The sequence below is a fragment of the Hylobates moloch genome, unplaced genomic scaffold (genome assembly GCF_009828535.3).
Source record: "Hylobates moloch isolate HMO894 unplaced genomic scaffold, HMol_V3 SCAFFOLD_6, whole genome shotgun sequence".
NCBI classification, from domain to species: domain Eukaryota; kingdom Metazoa; phylum Chordata; class Mammalia; order Primates; family Hylobatidae; genus Hylobates; species Hylobates moloch.
Window position 1 is genome coordinate 105,417,033 of NW_026652281.1, and position 13,204 is coordinate 105,430,236.

The 13,204-nt window shown below is 45.5% G+C and overlaps 1 protein-coding gene across 2 annotated transcripts in view; it reads left to right on the forward strand.

The window, feature by feature from the left end:
• Positions 1-13,204, forward strand: part of WWP2 (WW domain containing E3 ubiquitin protein ligase 2) — a 188,404-nt gene that overhangs the window by 32,580 nt on the left and 142,620 nt on the right. For both annotated transcript variants that reach the window (XM_032157790.2, XM_032157791.2), the window contains 2 exons: positions 4,443-4,590; positions 4,935-5,056. In XM_032157790.2, the coding sequence (XP_032013681.1) occupies positions 4,443-4,590; positions 4,935-5,056 (270 nt within the window). The remainder of the gene's footprint in view (positions 1-4,442; positions 4,591-4,934; positions 5,057-13,204) is intronic.

Consider the following 13,204-nt stretch of genomic DNA (forward strand, 5'->3'; position numbering starts at 1 on the left):
AGCTAGCCTTGCTTTAAGATTAAACTATAGGCTGGGTGTGGTGGCTCATGCCTGTAATCCCAGTACTTTGGGAGGCTGAGGCGGGTGGATGGCTTTGAGCTCAGGCTTAAAGTTTGAGACCAGCCTGGGCAACATGGAAACGCTGTCTCTACAAAAAATACAAATATGAGCCAGGCATGGTGGCGCACACCCGTAGTCCTAGCTACTTGAGAGGCTGAGGTGGGAAGATTGCTTGAGCCCCAGAGGTGGAGGCTGCAGTGAGATGAGATTGCACCACTGCACTCCAGCCTGGGCAGCAGAGGAAGACCCTGTCTCAAAAAAAAAAAAAAAAAAAAGAAACTATAAACTAAATTTCTCCCAAAATTAGCTTGGCCCATGCCCAGGAATGACCAAGGACAGCTTAGAAATCAGAAGTAAGATGGAATCAACTATGTCCCGATTTCTCTGTCATAATTTTGCAAAGGCAGTTTCACAATCAGAAAAATGTAGAATTTGCTGCATTCTTTATAACAGCTGGTGGAAGTCTTTAAAAATCATTGTTGCCTTGGCAAAGCTGCTGGGATTATAAAAGAAAAAAACCAAAAAGTTAAACAAACAAAAATCATTGCCATGGAAAAGAAGGAAGGATGTTCTAGATTTTAAAAGATTAAGGAGATAGTAGCCACAGGCAATTTGTATATATTGATTAGGTACCGAATTGGGGGAAAAATGTCTTTAAAAATATGTTTGGGGACTGGGCAGTGGCTCATGTTTGTAATCCAAGTGTTTTGGAAAGCTCTAGCGGGTGGATTGCTTGAGTCCAGGCAGATTCCTTGAGCCCAGGAGTTCGAGATCAGCCTGGCCAATGGGGTGAAACCTCGTCTCTACAAAAAAAATTAAAAAGTTAGCCAGGCGTGGTGTTGTGCGCTGGTAGTCCCAGCTACTCAGGAAGCTGAGGTGGGAGGATTGCTTCACCTGGGGAGGTCGAGGCTGCAGTGAGCCGTGATCGTGCCACTGCACTCCAGCTGGTCTACAACTTACTTTTAAATGGTTTTACCTAGGAAAAAAAATGTGGATATATACACACACACACATGCATAGAGACATAGATGGCATTTATCTATAACCTGTGGTGTCCAATAGGATAGTCACTGTAGCCACATAGAACTGTTTACACTTAAATTACAATTATATAGCATTTAAAAATCGTATCCTTATTTGCACTAGCCATATTTCAAGTGTCAATAGCCACATGTGTCTCATGGCAATGTACTGGGCAGCACAGATGTGGAACATTTTCGTCATGATGGAAGTTCTCGTGGGTAGTGATGCTATAGACACATAGAACAGAAAGCAAATGTGGCAAAATGATAACAATTGGTGAAGAGTATGTAGTATTTATTGTTCTATTTCAATTTTTCTATAGATTGGAAACTTCAAAATAGGAGGTTTTTTTTTTTTTTTTTTTTGAAAGTCTCGCTCCATCACCCAGGCTGGAGTGTGGTCTCAGCTCACTGTAACCTCCGCCTCCTGGGTTCAAACAATTCTCATGCCTCAGCCTCCTGAGTAGCTGGGACTACTGTTGTGCCCCACCACGCCCAGCTAGTTTTTGTATTTTTGGTAGAGACAGGGTTTAGCCATGTTGCCCGGGCTGGTCTCAAACTCCTGGCCTCAAGTGATCTGCCTGCCTCAGCCTCCCAAAGAGCTGGGATTACAGGCGTGAGCCACCATGCCCTGCTTCAAAATAAGAGTACTAAATGCCACATATGATTCTAGATTGGGGCCTGGATCAGAACAAATTTTTTTTCTTAATATTTTTTTTTTGCTATGTTGAGCATTGATAGGACAATTGGCAAAATATGAATAAAGTCTGTAAATTAAATCTTAGTATTATAAAAAGTTAAATGTCCTGATTTTGATAATTGTGCTATTGGTTATGTTAGAAAATGTGTTTGTTGGGAAATACACCCAGAAGTATTTAGGAGTAAAGGGGCACAACATCTATAGCTTACTCTCAGAGTTTCAGGAAAAAATGTGTATGTGTATCAGCGCAGATACTCCTCAACTTACAGTGGGGTTACGTCCTGAAAAATCCATCATAAGTTGAACATATCGCAAGTTGAAAATGCATCTGATACTCCTAATCTGCCGAGCATGATAGCTTAGCCTAGCCTACCTTAAATGTGCTCAGGACACTTCGATAGCCTGCAGCTAGGTGAGATCATCTGGCGAAGGGGTACACGGCAGAGTATCAATTGTTTGCCCCTGTGACCACGTGGCTGAGTGGTGTTGCGGCTCACTGCCGCTGCCCAGTAGTACCGCATATGACTATTCTGCGAAAAGACCAAAATTCAAAATTTAAAGTACAGTTTTTACTGAATGCATATCGCTTTCCCACCACTGTAAAGTCAAAAGTCCCAAGTCGTGCACTGTTTGTAGTCCCTATTTTTTTAAAGGCATGTAGATTCATGCTCTTACCACCAGGTGGCCTCAGTTAACCTTGGTCCGTGTGCAAATCACTGCACCTCATTTTTCTACCATGCCTCAGTACCACAAACCTTTATTCCTAGTACTATTCCCTTGTCGCTTCTGAATCTTAGCCACAGCTGATTTTTTATCTGTTGCCTTCCTCCCTTCTGTTCCTTTGGGGCCTGAGGAAGACAGTTACAGCTATAAAAAATCTGAAGGTGAATTTGGCCTTTGCCAAGTTGTAGACACCATTGTAGGACTGTCACCTTTCAGAAGAGTCTTGGGAGGGAGGGATTTGCTTATACGCAAACAGGGAAGCTCAGGCTAGGATAGACTTGCCATTACGGGCAAGGGAGCATCAGTTGTATCTGTGATTTGGGGCAGGATGGGAGACATCTAGATGTGTTTTACCCTAGCGACCTGGCGTTTCCACCGGGGTAATATACAATAGGATGTCTGTCTAGCTCCTCGGCGTGATGCTTGCGTAGCTTTGTGCTCCATGAGTCTTTGGCTTGCTGTTCCCAAACGAACATCAGAATTGTTGCCACATGAAGGCTATGAGCGGAAGAAGAAATGTAGATGACTAATGACACATGGCAAAAATATTCAACCTCGCTGGTAATTGAAGAACAGCAATAGAACAAATAAGTAAAGTTCAATAATAATATGCAGCATGATGTGGAATCAGGCCGGCCGGGTGCACAGTCTGGCTTGTAGCTCCCTGGCTATGTAGAATGGGACAGTGACCTTGCTTCTCAAGCCTGTTTTCTCCTGGGTAAAATGGGGTGATGATATATTCCCTGCCTCATGGGTTTGTTGTGAGGATTCAGTTAGATAATGTGTGCACATGGCAGAGGGTCTTTAATAATTACTCATAAAATCTTAAATATTATCTTTATTTATTTCAATTAAAATTTATAAATTGGCCAGGTGCGGTGGCTCACGCCTGTAATCCCAGCACTTTGGGAGGCCAAGGTAGGCAGATCATCTGAGGTCAGGAGTTTGAGACCAGCCTGGCCAACGTGGTGAAACCCTGTCTCTACTAAAAATACAAAAATTAGCCGGGCATCGTGGCAGGCGCCTGTAATCCCAGCTACTCAGGAGGCTGAGGCAGGAGAATCGCTTGAACCTGGGAGGCAGAGGTTGCAGTGAGCCGAGATTGCAGCATTACACTCCAGCCTGGGCAACAAGAGCGAAACTCTATCTCAGAAAAAAAAAAAATTATAAATTTTGTTATGTTCCCAGGCTGGTCTTGAACTCCTGGGCTGCAGCAGTCCTCCCACCTTGGCCTCCCAAAGTGCTCGGATTCCAGGCATGAGCCACCACGCCTGGCCTTAGCTGTTATCTTTACACTGTGTTTTTAACCCACGTGATTTGCAAAAAGTGAACAAGCATATCCCTTAGCACTCTGTGATGTCTGGTAAAATGAATATTCTCCTGTAGCACTGATGGGAGGCTACATGGGTTTACCTTTCTTGGAAAGGAATGGGCAGTTTTAAGAACTTTAAAAAGTGTTCATATCCTTTGGAGGAATACTCAAGAAAGGCATGCAGATGTATATGTTCACGGTAATTTCCCCAGAGCGAACAATTGCAAGCAGTCTATTCGACAATGAAAGAATAGTTAACATATACCATTATGGGCTTGTATTGCAGTCATTTAAGAGTGACTTATGGGGGTGAAGAATTTTTAAAGAATTGAATTAATAAAGGATGAAAATCTGGAAGGCAATTTACCAATGATAAATTGGTAATGATGATCACTGGCAGTTATCCCAGTGGTTTCAGGTTAGGGATGTTTTTTTTTTCTTACACTTCGTATTTTTTTGGTGTGTGTACTCACATTTCTTTAAAAAGTTTTTAGAATCAAGACAAAACAAAATGTATTGATTTATTTTTTAAAGAAATAACTAAAAAGAGCCGGAACATCTGCCACAGGGGGGCATCTGGGAGCCCTGGGACTCAACTTTGACTTTTTCTTTCTTTCTCTCCCAGTGGTGTCCGCAAAGCCCAAGGTGCATAATCGTCAACCTCGAATTAACTCCTACGTGGAGGTGGCGGTGGATGGACTCCCCAGTGAGACCAAGAAGACTGGGAAGCGCATTGGGAGCTCTGAGCTTCTCTGGAATGAGATCATCATTTTGTAAGAGAAAGCCCCTTCTTTTTGAATGCAGCAAGATGGGGAAAGAGAGAGGGTGCTCCGAGGGGGTTGTGGGAGGTAGAGATTCCCTGTGGCACCTCCGACTTTTTCTGCCTATGGTACCCAAGGTGGCTCTCTTTAGTCGTTCCTACACTACTGAGCTCATAGAGCGTTCATTATTAGCTAGAGGGTTACAGGGTCAGCTTTGAGGGGGGAAAGGATATATGTGGGTGTCTGCTTGTTTTGGTTACCCCTCCCCAAGATGTCAGCAGTTTAGTTTAAATGTTTTCTTCTAAGTTATAGGAATGATCTGCTTGGATGTAATGAATCAGATATTTGTTTTCCAGGAATGTCACGGCCCAGAGTCATTTAGATTTAAAGGTCTGGAGCTGCCATACCTTGAGAAATGAACTGCTAGGCACTGCATCTGTCAACCTCTCCAATGTCTTGAAGAACAATGGGGGCAAAAGTACGTATGATGAAGGGGGCGCCGACGTGATGCCTTGGTGGGGATGGGAGGACCTGGCAGATCAACCTGGTGTTGCAGTTTCCCCCAGGACTAGGGGCTGCGGTACCTCTGTTCTCCTTGGATACTGTCTTTGGAGTTTTAGGAAGGCTGAGGGCTCCTCTCTGCCTCTACTACAGAGTTTAGCCCTCTTTGTCCAGGGCCTCTAGTAATGTGATGCAGTGGTGTGTTGCCCTTGATCCTTCCTTAGGGACTGGAAACTTTCTGTCTGCCTCTGCTTCTCTTCCCGTTGCAGGAGATGTGTGATATGTTGAATGAAACTGCCAAATGCCTCTAGCCTAAATCATTGCTTTTCTAGCCTCAGCCCTAAAACAGAACAAAGGAGCGTGTGTATATGTATATGTGTGTATGTGCATGCCTGTGTGCGTGTGTGCACGTGTGTGTCTGGGATAGTATTACAAATAGTGCCCTGTGCTTACTCAGCACTCAGTAAACATTTACTGGATGTTGGAACGTGATGGACACGCCATCTGAATTAGCCAGTGTGCCTCTACGTCACGGACATATAAATCCTCATCTATTTATTGCTGTTTGTGGTCAGTGGCGTGGCCCATGGCTGTGGTATTGGACCCTCCTTCATAAGGCCTCTATTCAGAGCAGTACCATATGTGGCGAATGAATGGCATGGAAAGAAAGGCTCCTTTTTCTCTTGATGTCTAGAAAGTATTTTCTGAAAGTGGATGTAGCTTAGGAAAGAGGTGGGGGCGGGGAGCGTTGTGTTCCAGCGAGCGTGTTACATTGATTTAAGAGTCTTTCTTTTCTCTCCAAGCCTGTCCTTTTAAGCGATGGGCCACTTGAAAGCTCTTTGAGCCTCCTCTGGTCTTTTCTTTTCGGCTGGGCACATAGAGATGTGCTGAACCCACCCTGGCCTGAGGAATTGTTTAAAACCAGAGATGCGCCTCCACTTTAATCCTGCAGAGAACTCCCTGATTGCTTTGTCTTCTGAATTGGTGTTTATTTTCCCAAACCCTAGCCAGCCTTTTGTAATTTGATCATCAGGGAGAATTCTATTTATTGCAATATTTGGAAATATACTTGTGGATAGCCTCACATTAGGATGCAGCAACCAGCATGAGGGTCCTTTTTTCTTCTTCATTCGCCCAGCCAATATACTTTTGCTTTTGGTTAGCAAAAGTCCTTGTAGAAATTGTAAATTACAGAAGGAAAACAAAATTTGCCCGTAAGCACAGCACCTAGTAATAGTTATTGTTTTTTCTTTTTTTTTTTTTGAGATGGAGTCTTACTCTGTTGCCCAGGCTGGAGTGTAGTGGCGCAGTCTCGGCTCACTGCAACCTCCGCCTCCCAGGTTCAAGCGACCCTACCACCTCAGCCTCCCAAGTAGCTGGGATTACAGGTGTGTGCCACCATTCCCAGCTAATTTTTGTATTTTTAGTAGACATGAGGTTTCTTTTTTTTTTTTTACATTATTTTTTATTTTATTTATTTTTTATTAATTTTTTTTGCATACAAAACAATAAACATTTTCCAAAAATACATACAAACAAAAAGATGCATATCAAACATTAGGAAGGTTGCACATGGGAAGACGGGGAATAGAAATGGGGAGTGGGAGTTAAAGAAAATAAATGAGAGAGGGACTTTGTATGCATCAATAATAATAACTCAATCCTCTATTTGACGAAGGAGAAGGAAGAGGAAGAAAAAGAAAGTGGGATAAAGGATCAGAAAGGGAGGAAAATAGAAAAAATTAGAGTATGACTCCAGGGTAGACCTGTTTTGTTGTCGCTGGGTTGGTTGGTTTGTTTGTCTGTTGTATTTTTCATATGTTTCGCCATGTTGGCCAGGCTGGTCTTGAACTCCTAGCCCCAAGTGATCAACCCGCCTCAGCCTCCCAGAGTGCTGGGACTACAGGCGTGAGCCACCACGTCCAGCCCCCACGTTGCTTCTGGCCTCCGTGGTAGACCTCCCAAACGGGGCGGCCGGGCAGAGGCGCTCCCCACATCCCAGACGGGGTGGCCGGGCAGAGGCGCTCCTCACTTCCCAGACGGGGCGGCTAGGCAGAGATGCTGCTCACTTCCTAGACGGGGTGGTGGCCGGGCAGAGGCGCTCCTCACATCCCAGACAATGGGTGGCCGGGCAGAGGCGCTCCTCACTTCCCAGACGGGGTGGCCGGGCAGAGGCGCTCCTCACTTCCCAGACGGGGCGACCGGGCAGAGGCGCTCCTCACTTCCCAGACGGGGCGGCCGGGCAGAGGCGCTCCTCACTTCCCAGACGGGGCGGCCGGGCAGAGGCGCTCCTCACATCCCAGACGGGGCGGCCAGGCAGAGGTGCTCCTCACTTCTTCCCAGACGGGGCGGCCGGGCAGAGGCGCTCCTCACTTCCCAGACGATGGGCAGCCGGGCAGAGGCGCTCCTAACATCCCAGACGATGGGCAGCCGGGCAGAGGCGCTCCTCACTTCTTCCCAGACGGGGCGGCCGGGCAGAGGCACTCCTCACTTCTTCCCAGACAGGGTGGCCGGGTCACTTCTTCCCAGACGGGGCGGCCGGGCAGAGGCACTCCTCACTTCTTCCCAGACAGGGTGGCCGGGTAGAAGCGCTCCTCACTTCCCAGACGGGGCGGCTTCCCAGACGAGGCGGCCGGGCAGAGGCGCTCCTCACTTCCCAGACGGGGTGGCCAGGCAGAGGCGCTCCTCACCTCCCAGACGGGGCGGTGGCCGGGCAGAGGCTGCAATCCCAGCAACCTGGGAGGCCAAAGGCAGGCGGCTGGGAGGCGGAGGCTGCAGCGAGCCAAGACCACGCCACCGCACTCCAGCCCGGGCAACACCGAGCACCGAGTGAGCGAGACTCTGTCTGCAGTCCCAGCACCTCGGGAGGCCGAGGCGGGCAGAGCACTCCGGGTCAGGAGCTGGAGACCAGCCTGGCCAACAAGGCGAAACCGCGCCTCCAGCCAAAGGAGAGCAGGCAGCGGTGGTGGTGCGCGCCGGCAATCCCAGGCAGCCCGCAGCCCGGGGCAGGAGAATCACGGGAGCCGGAGGCAGGGAGTCTGCAGTGAGCCGAGTCGATTCCAGCCTGGGCCACAGAAGGAAGAAAAGAGAAGAAAAGAAAGAAGAAGAAGGGAGGGAGGGAGGGAGGGAGGAAGGAAGGAAGGAAGGAAGGAAGGCATGAGGTTTCACCATGTTGGTCAGGCTGGTCTTGAACTCCTGACCTCAGGTGATCTGCCCGCCTCATCCTCCCAAAGTGTTGGGATTACAGGCGTGAGCCACGCGCCCAGCCTGATAGTTATTCTTAATGTTTTTCCTTCTTTTTTTTTTTTTTCTTTGTATTTTTAGTAGAGACAGGGTTTCACCGTGGCCTCGATCTCCTGACCTCGTGATCCGCCCGCCTCGGCCTCCCAAAGTGCTGGGATTACAAGCGTGAACCACCGCGCCCGGCCGGTTTAATGTTTTTTTAAAAGCAATTTTATGGCTGGGTGCGGTGGCTCACGCCTGTAATCCCAGTACTTTGGGAGGCTGAGGCGGGTGGATCACCTGAGGTCAGGAGTTCGTGACCAGCCTGGCCAACATGGGGAAACCCTGTTTCTACTAAGAAAAATACAACAATTACCCGGGGATGGTGGTGGGTGCCTGTAATCCCAGCTACTCAGGATGCTGAGACAGGAGAATCCCTTGAACCTGGGAGGTGGGGGTTCTAGTGAGCCGAGATTGCACCACTGCACTCCAGCCTGGGTGACAGAGCAAGTCTTAAAAAAAAAAAAAAAAGCAATTTTACTTTAATTAATTAATTTTTATTTTTATATTTTATATATTTTTTGAGACAGGTTTCTCAGTTTGTCACTCAGGTGGAGTGAAGTGGTGCGATCTTGGCTCACTGCAGCCTCTGCTCCTGGGCTCAAGTGATCCTCCCACCTCAGCCCCCACCCCTAGTAGCTGGGACTACAGGCACACGCCACCATGGCCTGGCCGTATTTCATATTTTTGGTAGAGAGTAGGTCTCACTATGTTGCCAGGATGGTCTGGAACTCCTGAGCTCAAGTGATCTGCCTGCCTTGGCCTTCCAAAGTGCTGGGATTACAGATGTGAGCCACTGCGTCTGGCCAATTAATTAAATTTTAGATTGAGATGAGATCTCACTATATTGCTCAGGCTGGAGTGTAGTGGCTATTTATAGGCACGATCACAGCTCACTGTAGCCTCAAACTCCCAGCCTCAAGCCATCTCCTGCCTCAGCCTCCGGAGTAGCTGGAACCACAGGCGTGCACCACTATACCTGACTACTGTTAACATTTTGATGTATACATTTTTGAGCTTTTTAATTTTATCTTTCAAATAATTATTTCTCCTCAGATCCTTATTCTGATCTTTTTTTTTATATTTGTAGACGTATATTGATGTTTATGACATCAGTGAAACTAAATTGAGATTATACATGAACATATTATTTTGCAATATGCCTTTTTCTCTTTAAAAATGTATCAATATGTATTTATTTTTATTTATTTATTTTTTTTCTGAGACGGAGTCTTGCCCTGTTGCCCAGGCTGGAGTGCAGTCGCACGATCTTGGCTCACCACAACCTTCGCCTTCTGGGTTCAAGCGATTCTCCTGCCTCAGTCTCACGAGTAGCTGGGACTACAGGCGCCCACCACCGTGCCCGGCTAATTTTCGTATTTTTAGTAGAGACAGGGTTTCACTATGTTGGCCAGGCTGGTCTCGATCTCCTGACCTCGTGATCTGCCCGCCTCGGCCTCCCAAAGTGCCGTGATTACAGGCATGAGCCACTGTGCCCAGCCTATATTTATTTTTAGTTGTGATAAAATACACATGATGTAAAATTAATCATGTTAATAGTTTTTAGGCGTACAGTTAATGACGTTAATAATTTTTAGGTGTACAGTTTAGTGGTGTTAAGTACATTCACCTTGTACAACCATCACCACCATCTATCCCCAGAACTCTTTTCACCTTGCAAAACTGAAATTTTGTGCCCATTAAACCATGACTCCCCCTCCTCCCCTCGCACCTGGCAGCTACCACTCTGTTTTCTGCTTCTGTGAATTTGGCTTTTCCAGGTAGCTTATGTTAGTGGAACCATACAGTATTTGTCCTTTTATGACTGGCTTATTTCAGTCAACATAATGTCCTCAAGGCTTGTTCATGTTGTAACATGCGTCAGAAGATTTTTCTTTTCTTTTCTTTTTTGAGACAGGGTCTCGCACTGTCGCTCAGGCTGGACTACAGTGGTGCGATCTTGGCTCACTGCAACCCCTGTCTTCTGGGTTCAAGTGATTCTCCTGCCTCAGATTATGACAGGTGCCTGCCACCATGCCCGGCTAATTTTTGTATTTTTAGTAGAGACGGGAGTGTCACCATGTTGGCCAGGCTGGTCTCGAACTCCTGACCTCAAGTGATCTGCCCATCTTGGCCTCCCAAAGTGTTGGGATTACAGGCATGAGCCACAATTTTACTTTTTTGTATTTTATGAAATGTGATAATCTTTTCAAGTGTCCATGAGAAATGTCTTGGAAGCCATGAGAGAGAATGTGATTTCAGTAAAACTTGGGCACAGAGAATTTGGCCTATCTCAGTAGGACAAACTAATAGCTGTTGTGATTCATTTGGGACTATTGTTAAATATTTGATTACTTTTTGTGCCCAGTACGAATAGGGATCTAATTCATTTTTTTCCCTAATATGTAGCTGATTGGTTTAGCACTACTTATTGAATAATCCATCTATTTCCCCAATGACTTGAGTTGCTTCAGCTTATATTAAAAACATATGTGTACTTGGGCCTGCTTAGGGACTTTCCATTTAATCCATCGTTTTATTAGCCTTTCCAAATCACTCTGTGTAAGCTATTGTAAAACTATGTTTTAATACCTGGCAGTTAAGTTTCTCTTTTTTTTTTTCAAAGTCTTCATGCTTCTTTTCTTTGTGTATATCACATCTCTAGATGAACCTTAACAGTTTCATCAGATTCTCTCCTCTTCCTACTCCCCATGCCCCCCAAAAAATCTCTTGAGATTTTATGGAGTCCTGTCATATGTAAAGTTAACGTAATGGGGAATTTTCATACTGAATCTCCCCACCTAGGAACATGGGATGTTTCTAAATTAATTCAAATAATTTTGAAGTTATCTTTAAATAGATTCCACTTTAAATTTTAAAAACCTTTGGTATTATTTTCAGTGGGATCTTTTCTTTTTTTTTTTTTTTTTTTGAGACGGAGTCTCGCTCTGTCTCCCAGGCTGGAGTGCAGTGGCGCGATCTCGGCTCACTGCAAGCTCCGCCTCCCGGGTTCACGCCATTCTCCTGCCTCAGCCTCTCCGAGTAGCTGGGACTACAGGCGCCCGCCACCACGCCCGGCTAATTTTTTGTATTTTTAGTAGAGACGGGGTTTCACCGTGGTCTCGATCTTCTGACCTCGTGATCCGCCCGCCTCGGCCTCCCAAAGTGCTGGGATTACAAGCGTGAGCCACCGCGCCCGGCCCTCAGTGGGATCTTTTCTTATTCTGTCTTCTAACTCAGTATTGTTGGTAGATGGCTGTTTCTGCATTTTCTTTTGTCATCTGACTGAGTCCTTTAGTATAGGTTTGCAGTAGTTTCTTTTGAGTTTGCTTGGTAGACTTTTTTTTTTTTTTTTTGAGATGGAGTCTCACTCTGTCACCCAGGCTGGAGTACAGTGGCATAATCTTGGCTCACTGCAACCTCCGCCACCCGGGTTCAAGCGATTCTCATGCCTCAGCCTCCTGAGTAGCTGGGATTACAGGCACTCAACACCATGCCTAATTTTTGTATTTTTGGTATAGACGGGGTTTCATCATGAAGGCCAGGCTGGTCTCCAACTCTTGACCTCAGGCGATTTGCCTGCCTTGGCCTCCCAAAGTGCTGGGATTACAGGCGTGAGTCACTGCGTCCAGCCTGCTTGGTAGACGTTTATGTGGATTGTGACACTGATAATTTTGTTAATCCTAAGAGATAATTATATTTCTATTTCGTGTTAGTTGCTTTGCATAAAACTTTCTGTTTTAGTGATGATAGAGAAATGCCCTCTAGTAAATAACTTCTAGGTATAAGGTTGGGTGTTAGTAACCTTTTTGCTTTATTCTTTTTATTTTATTTTATTTTTTGGCACCTTTCTGACTGGGAATCTTTTTGATTTATTAATCATTGCAGGTTAAAAAAAAAATAAGGAAGGATGTTGAGTTTTTTTTGAGACAGGATCTTGCTTTGTTGCCCAGGCTGGAGTGCAGTGGCATGATCACTGCTCACTGTGGCCTCTGCCTCCCAGGCTCAAGCAATCCTCCCGTCTCAGTCTCTGGAGTAGCTGGGACTATAGGTGTGTTACTAATTTAAATTTTTTTTTCTTTTTTTTTTTTTTTTTTTTAGAGGTGATATCTCACTGTGTTGCCTGGGTTGGGTGTTGACTTTTTATCAAATATCTGTTAAGCAACTATTGGAATGATTATATGATTTTTCTTCTTTAAATTACTGTATTAATTTCTACAACTGGGCACACTGGCTCATACCTGTAATCTCAGCACTTTGAGAGGCTGAAGCAGAAGGATCACTTGAGGCCAGTAGTTTGAGACCAGACAGGGCAACATAACAAGACCCTGTCTCTACTAAAAATTAAAAAAAAAATTAGCCAGGTGTGATGGTGTATGCCTGTAGTCCCACCTACTTGGGTGACTGAGGCAGGAGGATCACTTGAGTCCAGGATCCTGAGGCTGCAGTGAGCTATGATTGTGCCAGTGCACTCTAGGCTGGACAGCAGAGTGAGACCCTGTCTCTAGAAAAGATTTTAAAAAATATATTAATTTCCTAATAGTAATTATCTTAGAATTTCTAGAATATACCTAGTTGCTCAAGATAGACTATTCCTTGAAAATTTTGTTAGAATTGTTTGTTAATATTTTATATTGGGGTTTTCCATCTGTATTCATTAGTGGTATTTGTCTGTAGCTTTGGTCTATTTTTGTCAGCTTTGGAATCAAGACCAAGCTAATTTTATAAAGTAAATTGATGTGCTTTCCAACTTTGGGAACAGTCTCTATAACATGGGAATTATCTGTTCCATGAGTGCAGCAAAGAGCTCACCCATAAAACCAACTGGGTCTGGCATCTTGCT